General features: G+C 52.9%; 2 protein-coding genes across 7 annotated transcripts; one reads left to right on the forward strand and one right to left on the reverse strand.

Moving 5' to 3' along the window:
- Window positions 1-237: 237 nt before the first annotated feature.
- On the reverse strand, window positions 238-5,469 carry LOC110147171 (transmembrane protein 198-like). 5 transcript variants are annotated; one of them, XM_020908504.2, is made up of 5 exons: window positions 5,384-5,469; window positions 3,152-3,411; window positions 2,066-2,647; window positions 1,469-1,629; window positions 238-1,348 (listed from the first exon to the last, which is right to left on the reverse strand). In XM_020908504.2, exons 2-5 carry the CDS (start codon window positions 3,324-3,326, stop codon window positions 1,196-1,198), a joined length of 1,071 nt encoding a protein of 356 aa, XP_020764163.1. In that variant the 5' UTR covers window positions 3,327-3,411; window positions 5,384-5,469; the 3' UTR covers window positions 238-1,195. The 5 variants fall into 5 exon arrangements, with proteins under 5 accessions (XP_020764163.1, XP_020764166.1, XP_020764159.1 ...); XM_020908507.2 differs by lacking the exon at window positions 5,384-5,469 and adding an exon at window positions 4,361-4,774 and having other exon boundaries at window positions 1,469-1,626; XM_020908500.2 differs by lacking the exon at window positions 5,384-5,469 and adding an exon at window positions 4,361-4,774.
- A 358-nt stretch (window positions 5,470-5,827) lies between these two features.
- Window positions 5,828-11,724, forward strand: DNAJC14 (DnaJ heat shock protein family (Hsp40) member C14). 2 transcript variants are annotated; one of them, XM_020908498.2, is made up of 7 exons: window positions 5,828-5,933; window positions 6,378-7,843; window positions 10,072-10,178; window positions 10,382-10,489; window positions 10,839-10,999; window positions 11,082-11,184; window positions 11,396-11,724. In XM_020908498.2, exons 2-7 carry the CDS (start codon window positions 6,434-6,436, stop codon window positions 11,604-11,606), a joined length of 2,100 nt encoding a protein of 699 aa, XP_020764157.1. In that variant the 5' UTR covers window positions 5,828-5,933; window positions 6,378-6,433; the 3' UTR covers window positions 11,607-11,724. The 2 variants fall into 2 exon arrangements, with proteins under 2 accessions (XP_020764157.1, XP_020764158.1); XM_020908499.2 differs by lacking the exon at window positions 5,828-5,933 and adding an exon at window positions 5,979-6,124.
- The last annotated feature ends 841 nt before the right edge of the window (window positions 11,725-12,565 follow it).

A 12,565-nucleotide genomic window follows, 5' to 3' on the forward strand; every position in this document is an offset into this window, starting at 1 on the left:
GGGTCACAAAGGGTTGGACACGACTGAGCGACTGTGCGCGCGTGTACCATGTTCGTAAGAGAGGACTGAACGGTTCTTCCTCTGGTGTGTGTGTGTGCCGCTCCTACAGTGGCCTGGCCTGATGAAAATACCTTCATCAGATCTTTAAGGGACAGAGGACTCATCAGTATGGCTAACTCGTTGTTTTGGGGTGCAAAGAAAGGAAAGAGGAGCAACAGAAGAGGCTAGACTCCGAGGTTCAGTGTTCCATGTCATTTTATTCACACGTTCCCATGTTCCTCTTCCCTCCCATCGTAACCTTGCTGCTGGGGGAGGGACATATCTTCCTTCACGCTGTCTGAGGAACCAGGGAACAGACTTTGGGCAGGTGAATCAGGGGAGCGGAGAGTTAGAAAGGGTTAGCGGCTGGGACGATGCTCTGGTTAAGATTAGTGGCCCCTATAGTGAGAGGCAGAGAAGGCACTTGTCTCCCACACAGCCCTGAAGACCAGGCTCCTTTGGGAAAAAGGGCGAGATTCTGGCACGTGGGCCAATGCTCTCTGCTTGGAGCAAGAAGCCAGCTTTGAGGGGCTGTGGGTGCTGAGCCAGGCAGTGCCCTGTGGTCCCCCCACATTGAGAAGTGAAAGGGAAGCACCATGGAGGACAGATACCCCCAACTGAGGTGGGAGAAGGGGGCTTGAGTCTGGAGGTCCAGAGAGAAAGGCGAACCAGGAACTGAACTGCTCTCTGATGAGGGGCCTGGGAATCAGGGATCCCAGAGCCCCACTGGTGCCCTTCTCCCCATCAAAAAGCTATCACGTGGTTTAGGAGCCTTCCTGATTTTCTATAGGTAGGTCCTCTGAAAACAATACCCTTTACTGATCATTGAGAGGCACACTGAGGTGGGCATACAGAAGGCTACTTGGGTAATGGCCCTCCTTGGTTTGGTTTGAAGGGAATGAGGGAGTCAGTTACTTTAGGGACCAGCACACCTCTATCACTGCACAGAGGTAGGTGCTTATATTTCCATTCCTCTCCTTACCCCACCCAGAGTCCTCTATATCTGTCCCTGAAACATATCCCTACAGGGCTGGTCTGGGTTGGAGCACAGATTCCATCTCCAAGTCCAAGAGGCGGGGAAGTCTGTGTGTGGATTCTGCAGGCCCAGGCCCTGCCCACCTAGTGTTCCCAGGCCCTTGTTCCCAGGGTGAGGGCATCAGTGGAGGTTTAGGCTCAGGTCCGGGTGGGAGGAACCAGAAGGTGAAGTGAGGGGGACAGTGGAACCACAGTCAGAATCCAGGTCCAGGACAGTGTGGGGAGCCTGGGTGCCTGGTCCTAGCTGGCGCTCTCGAAGGCTCTGGAAATAACTCTGGAGGGGCAGGGCAGATAGGGCAGAATAAAGGGCCTGGATCAGAACCCACCCTCCCCCCCGACCATCCCCCTGTGCCTGCTGCCGCAGTCCCAGAGCAGCCCCCGTGCCTCCACTCACTGGAGCCAGACTGTCGGCAGGGTTCCGTGCGCTGGCAGGGAGCTGGCGCCGGTAGCTGCCTTCACAGAGCCCCGCCCCAGGGGAGGTCCGGTGCCACTTGGCCTCCTGATGATGGATCCGGAGGAGCTGGAGATGCCTTCGCTGGTGACTCAAGACCACTGCTTGGGAGGGGACAATACAGACTCAGGGAGGCCTCTTTAGACTCTGAAGCCCACCCCCAAATACACTCATACTCTAGAGAAACCCATTCGCTTTCCCTGTTACATCTCTCTCAAACCTCATCCCCCTCCCAGTTATTCTAAAGAAACTTTTCTTTGGAATCCTTCTGCTATTCCCTCCTGACTTCCCGGAGATCTTGCTATCCTTCCACATCCGTCCCCAGTAACTCTTCCCTGCTCCCCAACCTCTGGACAATTTCTCTTCTCATTCTTACCCAGGCTTTTGACTCCTCCAACTCTAACTTTTTTCAGTGGACTGCCTCATACACCTTAGACACCTCTGTCTTTTGCCCTCAAGTGTATTTTCCCTCTTAACCTCTTTAAGTCTGGGAACCAGGCACACAGGTTGTCTGCTGTCTATACCACGGCGGTAACTCACCATTGGCGTGGCCTCCATGTTCCTCATCCATGAGCTTCCACTGGGCCAGGGCCCCAAGGGCCCCCAGGGCTGGCCAGGTCCCCAGCAAGACCCAGCTATACCAGCAGAGAGGAGGCAAGGCTGGAAGTGCCTGCAAGCGTTGGCCCAGCCGACTGCCCAGCGCCAGCCCCTCCAGGAAGTAGTCAGCACAGGCCACCAGCACCGCAGCACCCAGCAGGGCTGTGCCCAGAACTGTGAATGGCCGTGGCCACCGAAGCGTAAACAGGGCTCCCAGCAGTGCCAGCCCCACCAGCCCCCCAGCTGGCACCCAGGCTGAAGGGGGTTGGTAGATGGGCTCAGTGCCCAGCAGGACCCCGGCTCCCAGGGTTAGGCCTAGTAGGAGACCAGTCAGGAAGAGCCCGACACTGCGAACCAGCATGGTGACCAGGCCGCAGAGGAGTCCGATGCCGAGCGCAATGCCCGCGCTCACCTCCAGACTCAGCTGTGTCTCTAGCACTCGCTCCTTATGGCACAGAAGGAAGATCACCAGGGCTCCTGACAGCAGGCCTGAGAGAAACATCACCGCCTTGAAGCAGCGGTAGCCTGGGAAGGGAGGCAGGAGGCAATGAGAGGCAGAAAGTGGTGGGTGGGGGAGGGTCGACAGGGATAGGAATGGCTAACCAGAGGAGCAGAAGTCAGGAGCAGCACCCCCCAGGGACCTCACGGCCAAGGGCAGAAAGGGGGACTTTTCAGGAACTGTGAGGGGATGGGAGGGCAAATCAGGAGGGAAGATGGATGCATTGAGGGGAATAAGTATAGAGAAAATGTTTCGTCCTTCCAGGGATGGTAGACGGGAAGAAATCAGCACAGGCTAACCCAGGTTATTGGGGAATGGAATTTTGCAGTGGGAGGAAAGGGGAGGGGTCAGAGCTGAAGGTGGGCGCGTGGGGGACAGAAGAAGAGCTGGCGAGAGCGGCATGGGCCACACTGGACTAGGCATCCCCCGACAGGGGTGGAGGGGGCCCGGGCAGAGGAGGAGGCTGGCGTCGTGCCTGCGGGCGACAGCCTCGGGCAGCTGCCCCCCCGGAACCCCGGCCCCGCCCTCACCGAAGCAGCAGTAGATGATTCCAAAGCAGCAGCCAAGGGCACACACCAGGGCAGGTGCCAGGTCAGGACTGTCCTGGGGTTGCAAGACACATCTCAGGTCTGGAGGCTCTGGGAGTTGTTGATTAAAGGGCCTGGGGTCAGAGGTCATGGCCAGGGGCAGCAAGGCTTCCTCCATGGCCGAAGAGAAGGTGGTCACAGAGGGGAAGGTCAGTATCAGCTCCTCTCATCCATCCATGAATGTCTTGAGGGGGCTGGGAAACCTGCAAGGGGGTAAGGGGGCAGGAACTCAGGTGCCCATGAACTCATGAACTCAGGATGCCTTTTTTTTAAAGAAAGGCCAATTTCAGGATGGAGCTTAGTTCTGCTGGGGAAACTGAAGAAACCTACAGGACAGGGATGAGAGCGGCCAGCTGTCTACCACCCTCTAAAACAAGGGCATTTAGTGGAACTTCCAATCTTGAAAGGTAATGAGTTTTGTCTCCCTGGCTTTTCAGGGTGGGGTGGGAGGAGTAGGAAGTCCTCCGTCTGTGGAAGGGGTACTGTGGGCTGAAGGCTCAGCAGCCTGTCCCAGCTGAAAAGAGCTTGTCCCATCTACAGCTGGGACTCAAAATCATCCCACTGGATGGGGAAGGGAGGAGTTGGTAGAGGGGGGAGGAGAAGGAAGAGATACTGAGTCATGGCGGGGGTCTCCCAACAGCTGCTCCAACCCCAGAGAGGGAAGAGGGAGAAAAAGCAGACCCCAGAAGAGGAATCAACCAGAGACAGTAACCGACACTTTGCAGGGTTGGGAAGCCTGGGCTTCAGGTGGAGATGGGGTTATTGGGGGAAGGTGTCCGTCCGGCCACAGTCTAATTCCCACCAATCCCTCATGGACTAAGCAGGCGCCTTGCTCACAGGCATCGCACATCCTCCCCTCAGGACACTGGTGGGACTCTACCTTTCCCTTTCCCTGGGGTGTCAGGGCTGCCAGTGGGATTTGAACCCAGTTCCTGAGAGAACACCAAGGAGGGCCTGGCACTGGGGGCACTAAAGGAACGGGGTGGAGGGGGCACAGGCACGTCCTTTCAGCTGCCTTCTTTTGGATATCAAGGTCTTAACAGGCAGGGAGGGGACTTGGCCTGGGGAGTCCCTGGGGCTCCTCTCCTCAATCCTTGGAAGTCTGGGGACCCTAATCAAGGAGAGATTGGGGAGGGGGTGTTAACTACTCACCACCCTGTCAGGGCTGAGGAAAGGAGGGGGTAGACGTGCTTCCCTAGACCACCAGCTGCATCCCTGCCCAGAGTCTTAGGCGTCCGGGCGGCTGTCGGGCGTGGGCACCCCTAGGGCCACTCTGTTCTTTGCTCCCTAAACTCTTGCAAGTCGTATCGCAGCCCAAGCCCCAGTGAGCTAAAAGCAACCAGCTTGGGGGGTGGAGGAAGGGGACAGGGTGTGTGTGTGGGGGTGACATCACGGGGCGGGACCCTCCAAATCTTTTCCCTGTGTGTGTGTGGGGGGGACCCAGTTCGCCTACTGCTCTAGGCTGGGATCAGAGACCCCCAGCCATAGCCGGGAGGGGTTTTGGGGGACCCACAGGAGGTTTGGGGAATGGTCTCCGCACGCCCATGCGCTGACTCGGCAACTCGAAGCTTTCGGGTCCCCCTGGCGTCCCGGCGTTCCCCTACTCCGGCTTGGTTTCTCCCACTTCCCCGAGAATTGGAGCATTGTCTCCGGGAGAACTTGGTGGTCCGGATCGGGGACCCCGGGAAGGGGCTCTTACTGGTCTGGGGCGCCGGCCGGGGGCTCATGGGTAGAAAAACTTGCGGAGCAAGACAGGGGTCTGGAAGGGGGACTAACGTAGAGGCGTTTGCAGAGCAGGGGGCCGACAGAGAGGGTACCCAAGCCGGGTCTGCTTGGGGGCGGGGGCGCTTGTCAGCGTCGACCAAACCTCTTGGTATGCAAACGAGGTGCAAAGAAGCAAGCAGATGAGGGATGTGTTTTTTGGCACTCCGCTCGGGTCCTAAGCCCAGCGGAGCCACTCTCCCAGTCCTCCGGCCCCGCTTCGTGACGGGGCCTGAGAGCTGCATCCAGAGGGGCGGATACGGGCCGTGGGAGCTACAGTTATACAAGGCAGTTCGCCAGCTGGGTCAGGCGCTGCGGGGGCCGAGGGTTGCTGGGAAAGAAGGGGCAGCGAAGGAGGTCCAGGGTGGGGGCAGGCCCGAGGCGTCCTCCCCTCCGCTCCACCCCGCATGATACCAAAGGGCCTCTGTCCTTGTTGCAGGCAGCAGGGAAGGGGTCAGTGCGGTGGTTCCTCTACGTTCCCTGGTTTTGTCTGCAAGGGAAACAGACTGGGCTAGGTGGCTTTCCTCTATCTCCTGGTCTCAGCAAAGCCCAAGAACACAGCCAGAGGAACCCTGAGAACGTGCTCCCAGCCCGCAGGCGCTGCTGCAGCGCCCGCCTGCTTCGCTTCCGGTGGAGCAACCTTCGGGGCCTCCACTTCAGCCCGCGGAGGGCGGCAGCAAAGGGCCCTTTAAAGGGCGGAGCCAGCGGTTCCCCAGGACCACCTCCTCTGGTTCGACTTAGCCTGCAGGACTGGCTTGCACCTCGGCCGACCGCTTTTACATTTCCTTCCCGTGTCTTCCCTGGTGACCTCGGAAGTGGAAGCAGACGCGAATCGGCGGCCGCGGCGGGGACGGAAGGCGGAAGCAGAGCGTGAGCGGGAGGCGGAGCCGGGGGAGCTGCTCTCGTAGCTCCCCCTGGCCCTCGGCCCAGCTGCTCGAGGGGGAGGAGTTACCGCCGCTCTTCGGTAGGTTACCTCGATCCCTTCCACCCAGCCCGAGGGTTAACGGGATGGCTCTGTCAGGGGCGGCCTCACGCTCCGCCCCCAGCGGTTCCTGCAGGGCCGCGCGTCCCCACCCTTTTCTGGCAGCCTGCGGCCCCCTTTCCGGTCGTCTTTCCCTTTTTCCCAAGAGGGACCCCAGGACCACACCCTTTGCGGTACCTCCGTTTCCCCCTGTTTCAGGGTTATAGCTTTCTGGGGAAAGAAAAAATAATAGGGGAGTTTGGAGGAGTGGGGGGAGGGAGCAGCGTTGCCGTTAATGTAATGTTAGCTTTATTGCTGGGGTGATGAATGCCCCCCAAATTTTAAAACAAGGGGGGTGGATGCATCCAATATATACCCAGTTGAAGATTATTTAACCTTTCTGTTGGCCCTGTCCTTGATCATCCCCACTTGATACCTCTGTTACAGGCATCAGAAGTTCCCATGATGGCTGTGACCTAACATCCTCAGGAAGCCCCGGGGTCATGGCCCAGAAGCACCCCGGAGAAGGAGGGCTGTGTGGAGCCCACCACAGTGGTGTGGCCTCCCTCAGGTCTGTAGGACCCTCTGTGGACCCTGACATACTTTCATTCTCAGGACTCAGGGACTCAGCGCGGCCTGCTCCTAATGGTACCCGCTGCCTCACAGAGCACTCTAGTCCGAAGTACACACAGCCCCCAACTCCAGCCCACTGGTCGGATCCAAGCCATGGACCCCCAAGGGGTCCAGGACCCCCTCTGGCTGGAGAGGACCCTGATCAGAGTGAGGCATCTTCAGAAGAGTCAGGAGTGGACCAGGAACTCTCAAGAGAGAATGAGGCTGGATACCAGGATGATGGGAACTCTTCTTTTCTTTCCATTCCATCTACTTGTAACTGCCAGGGAACCCCTGGAATCCCTGAAGGGCCTTACTCTGAGGGAGGAGATAGCTCTTCTAGCAACTTTTGCCACCATTGTACCTCTCCAGCTTTGGGGGAAGATGAAGAGTTGGAAGGGGAATATGATGAAGAGGAACCTCTTAAGTTTCCCAGTGATCTTTCACGTGTGCCCAGTGAAAAGAAACCTGCACCCCGGAGACAACGGCACCGTGTTCCAGCCAAGGAGGACACTCGGGAGGGTGGACGAAGAGATCCCAGATCCCTTGGTCGACATCGGCTGGGCCGGAAGCGGAGTCAGGCAGATAAACGCAGAGGACTGGGATTGTGGGGAGCAGAGGAACTGTGTCACCTTGGACAGGCAGGCTTCTGGTGGCTGATCGAACTGCTAGTATTAGTGGGGGAGTACGTGGAGACTTGTGGCCATCTCATCTATGCATGTAGGCAGCTGAAAGGCAGTGATCTGGACCTTTTTTGTGTCTGGGTGGGAGTGTGGGCAGGGCGGCTGGGGGGCTGGGCCCAGGTGATGTTCCAGTTTCTGAACCAGGGGTTTTTCTATGGGGCAGGGCTGCTCACCCGTTTTCTTAGGCTTGTGGGTGCTTTGCTGCTTCTGGCTCTGGCCCTTTTGTTGGGCTGTTTACAGTTGGGCTGGCGGTTTCTGGTAGGATTGAGTGACCGGTTAGGCTGGAGGGGTAAAGCCACCTGGCTCTTCTCTTGGCTGGCTTCTCCCACCTGGCAGCGTTGCCTGATTCTGCTGAGAGAGAGCAGGCCCTGGCAGCAGCTGGTAAGAATAGTTCAGTGGGGTTGGCTGGAGTTACCTTGGGTCAAACAGAGGACCAATAGGCAGGGGAATGCACCTGTAGCTGGTGGTCGTTACTGCCAGCCTGAAGAGGAAGTGGCTCGACTCTTGACCATGGCTGGCGTTCCTGAGGATGAGCTAAACCCTTTTCACGTGTTGGGGGTTGAAGCCACAGCATCAGATGTTGAACTGAAGAAGGCCTATAGGCAGCTGGCAGTGATGGTGAGTACCCTTCCCTCTGTTTCCAGTTCTTTGTTCCCGTATTTTATTTTCCATTTCAATTTTTAGGTGAGTAGAGGAAGAGAGTAGAAAATTAACTTGAAGATGAAAATTCTCTTTAATTCTCAGGAAAGAGTTATAAAGGGAATCTGACTTTCCCTTAAAGTTTTGTATCATGAAGTTCTTTTTCTCAGTGAAAATAAATAAACCTGGTATAGTAGACAGTGCTGGACCCACTCACCCTGGAATATCCAGGTGAAATCCCTCCTAGTAGGTTGGAGAAGAGGCCTAGTCAGAACGCCTATCAGTTCCTCCCTCCTGAACAAGCGAGGGGTTTCTGAACACAGGGAAATCCAACTGTCTTCCTAGTGAGGCAAGTGTGGGAGGATTCAGAGAGTACATGTGAGTGATTATTCCAGGACCAGGTGGAAGAAAAGACCCAACAACCCAGGCTGGAAAAGGGAAGGCGAATGGGACATAAATCTTGGAGAGACATGTACGTATGTATGTCATACATGAAAATGTTGGTGATTAGGTAGGATATAGGTGGCTGTGACTTAAATGCTTGAGGGAAATGGTTTAATACAAGCATGCAATCGAATTGTTTTTAGAAGTAGATATTTGGTTGCTGTTTTTAGATGTGATTGTTAACTGCTATTTCTGTACAAGTAAAACTGTTATGAATATAAGTGCATTCTGCGTGCTAAGTCGCTTCAGTCGTGTGTGACTCTTTGCGACCCTAGGCACTGTAGCCTGCCAAGCTCCTATGTCCGTGGGATTCTCTAGGCAAGAGTATTGGAGTGGGTTGCATGTCCTTCTCCAGGGGATCGAACTTCCATTTCTAAATCTCCTGCGCTGACAAGCGGATTCTTTACGACTAGGGCCACCTGGGAACTCCATGACTATGAGTAATGTGTGTCAATTGCATTGGAGGACTATTTGAGTAAATGGAACTTGACTGGTAAAATACCAGTGTGCGGATTACCTCAGTGGTTGCATGACATGAAAGAGGAATGGGCAACCAGAGTTTCCATTAACCATTCTAGGTACAATAAAATACCAGACCTGAAACTTAACAGATAACTAAATTAGTTTGGTGGGACATATATGCCCCTTATTGGATGGCCTGGGTTATTCTGAGAGTGAGGAACAGTGTTCACACTCAAAACTAACGGTAGAGGTCTTTCCTCACCTTCATGTCTTTTAGCAGATTTCGTCTCTTGGGGAATGTCATTCAAAAATTCTCCTTTTCAACTTACTTTCTGGAAGTAAAGTTCCCTGAATCTCAGTAGAACTGTCCCACAACCTGAAGTTGCCTCCTTGTTCTGGGCCAGAGTATCTGTGGGCTCTTTTTGGCCAAGCCATGGGGCATGTGGAATCTTAGTTCCTTAAGATTGAAACAGGGATTGAACCTGCACCCCTTGCATTGCAATAAAGCACAGTCTTAACCACTGAACGACCAGGCAAGTCCCTGAATTCTTTTATACAGCCTCACTGCCCTTATTAGGCCCTAACATGACCATTACTCACATTCTGTAAGCTTGGGGATATGAGAGAGATGACAGCATTCTGCAAGAGACTAGCTTTCTCTCTGTTTTTGGTGAATGAGGATGGGAAAAACCAGGGAACTGTAGAAAGTGAGAATATTATTTGTCTTGGAGAAAAGGCTGAAAAGTGCATAAAAAACCTGAGGGTCATGGTCTGTTATGGAACAAAGGCAAGCCATTGTAGGAAGTTTTGACTAGATATGAAAATTCCTAGTTAGAAACAGAGCTTGAGGATTGTCGGAACTCTGTGACTGACAGCAGAGTTAAGATACGAGTTTCGTATGTGTGGCAGGGTGATCAACCATCCTTGCTTGCCTGAAATTGAAAGGTTTCCTGAAACATGAAACTTAAATGCTAAAACTGGGACAGTTCCAGGGACACTAGAGTGATGGATCACCATAGTGCCAGATTCTCTGTATTCTGCTTCATGTGTATTCTCATTTAATACTCCTAAGAGTCCATGATAGATAAAATACTCTAGGTCATGAAGTTAATGAGCAGTAGAGTCAGGACTTAAACCCAGATCTATCTGCAGAGCCAGAACAGTTAACCATTAAGCTATATTGATTCTTCAAAAGGATGTTGAATATGAGGTTATCAACAATAACCTGTTGATATGAGGTTATTTTGACTCAAGATGGGGAGAGGGTTGGAATGGATATGTAATGAACTCTGTTTTGGTAGGTTCATCCTGACAAAAATCACCATCCTCGGGCGGAGGAGGCCTTCAAGGTTTTGCGGGCAGCTTGGGACATTGTCAGCAACCCTGAAAGACGGAAGGAATATGAGATGTAAGTTAGAGCTAGGAAATTATCAGGTAGGGTAAACGAATAACCTTCAATAGCAGAGATCCCTGGACTTAACGGATGAAGGCTCTCCCAAGGTAGAACTGAGGTGGCTTGTCTAGCTGGCCAAGGGCCTCAAGAGGCCAATAGATCTGTCTCCCTTTGTCCCTCACTCAATATCCTGACTTACATAGCCTTTTTTGTCTCAGGAAACGAATGGCAGAAAATGAACTGAGCCGGTCAGTGAACGAGTTTCTGTCCAAGCTGCAAGAAGCAATGAATACAATGATGTGCAGCCGGTGCCAGGGAAAGCACAGGTACGATTTACCTGGGGCAGGGCCTGAGTGACCAAAAACGTTCCTGTATCATTGGTAGCTGTGGAATCTAGATGATAAGGAAAAAGACCCCGAGTTTCTACGTTTGCCATATTGTCAAGAGAGTGAGGATCTGAATTAGCAGCAAGACAAGATAGTATTTCTGGCTTTAAGATAGGTTGAGGGCAGGGCGTACATATGTGTACATAACAACTGAGTGGCGGTAATTTTAGATGTTTGTCAGTAACCATACTTGTGGGTAAGAGTGAGACATCAGTGGTGATTAGACTGTAGCGATGCTCTAGGCAGTCTTCACATATTATTAAGGAACTGTTCTTTTGTTGAATTTCAGGAGGTTTGAAATGGACCGGGAACCTAAGAGTGCCAGATACTGTGCTGAGTGTAATAGGCTGCACCCTGCTGAGGAAGGTGACTTTTGGGCAGAGTCAAGCATGTTGGGCCTCAAAATCACCTACTTTGCAATGATGGATGGGAAAGTGTATGATATCACAGGTACACTTCTGTCCTCTGGAAGTACGGGCTCATATGTGCTCAGAACTGTGATATTTTGGCTAATTGTCTCTCATGCTTGCAGAGTGGGCTGGATGCCAGCGTGTGGGAATCTCCCCAGATACCCACAGGGTCCCTTATCACATCTCATTTGGCTCGCGGATGCCAGGCGCCAGTGGGCGGCAGAGGTAGGTGGTGTTTCTCTCAACCATGCATCCACTGTTCTCGTTCTGAATGTGGTTTCCAATGACATGCTGTGTAGGACATGTAGGTGTCTCACCATTGAAGAAGTTTGGGAGCTGACTCAGTATCTCTTTAACATATGTATCAATAGATGAAATAGATAACCATCTGACTCCAGTATCTCTTGCCTCATCATGCCTTCTGTTTTCCTCTCAGAGCTACTCCGGATGCCCCTCCTGCTGACCTTCAGGATTTCTTGAGCCGGATCTTTCAAGTACCCCCAGGCCAGATGTCCAATGGGAACTTCTTTGGAGCTCCTCAGCCCGGCCCTGGGGCCACTGCAGCCTCCAAGCCCAACAGCACAGTACCCAAGGGAGAATCCAAACCGAAGCGGCGGAAGAAAGTGAGGAGGCCCTTCCAACGCTGACACCGCTCGTCTTTCCTCCAATCAATGTCAGGGAGTCCAAAGGGCTGTGTACAGCACCAGATGGAGTTTGATTTGTTTATTTTTAAATATTTAAAAAAGGGAAAATTTTAAGCTCAAATTGTTCACTCAGTACTTTTAGGAAGCCCTGGAACCACTCTCCCTCCTCCACCAGCACCCAGGAACTGAATCTTGTCTTCTGACAATACCAAAGAAATAGGGGATGTCTAGAACAAAGAACGTGGGGCCTGGACCTGGGCTGGACGGTATCTCCCATAGTGTGGGAACTGGGTATTTCCCTGGGGTCTGTATGCCTTTATCTTGTCTTTTGCTTCTTACAGCAGACACTTCCCTTACCGCACCCCCTCCCCCCAACCCCGCCTTTAAACGAGTCTTATCTTATTTCTTGACTCATTTCAGGAGGGAGCCCCCTTCTTTGCCCCAGTATACTAGTTAAAAGAACAAGACAGCATGTAACCCTAATTATAGGAGATACGTAAGAGTTCAGAGAGTGGGAACTCTCACATTATGGGTAATCACCCAACTTCATGCTTGTTGCTGCAGGGATGGCCAAAACTAATAATTTTTAAAAAACAAGATTTATGCCCTCTGCCCTTGGGTGAGGGGGAAGGGTAAAGGGGCTTCTGGCAGCCCCCTTATGATCCAAGGGTTTGTATTTTTTTAAGTTTGTTCATATTTGTATGTACATATCTATTTAAAGCCAGGGGATTATCTTTCTATAAATTCGTAACTGGCAACCTGTACCTTCCCTCTCTTCTCTGCCCATATAGCTGGAGCCCTTTTTCTCATTTGAGAATCTTTTCCTTCCTAAGTGTTAGAGTGAAGGGCACCTCCTGCTGGACCAAGGGAGGGGGATAAAAAAAATACCTTAAAGAAATTTTGTAGCTCTGTAAGTCAGTCATTGTTGCATCTTTCTTCTCTAGCTTTATGAAGACATCTCC

Source organism: Odocoileus virginianus, chromosome 24 (assembly GCF_023699985.2).
Source record: "Odocoileus virginianus isolate 20LAN1187 ecotype Illinois chromosome 24, Ovbor_1.2, whole genome shotgun sequence".
Classification (NCBI taxonomy): Eukaryota; Metazoa; Chordata; class Mammalia; order Artiodactyla; family Cervidae; genus Odocoileus; species Odocoileus virginianus.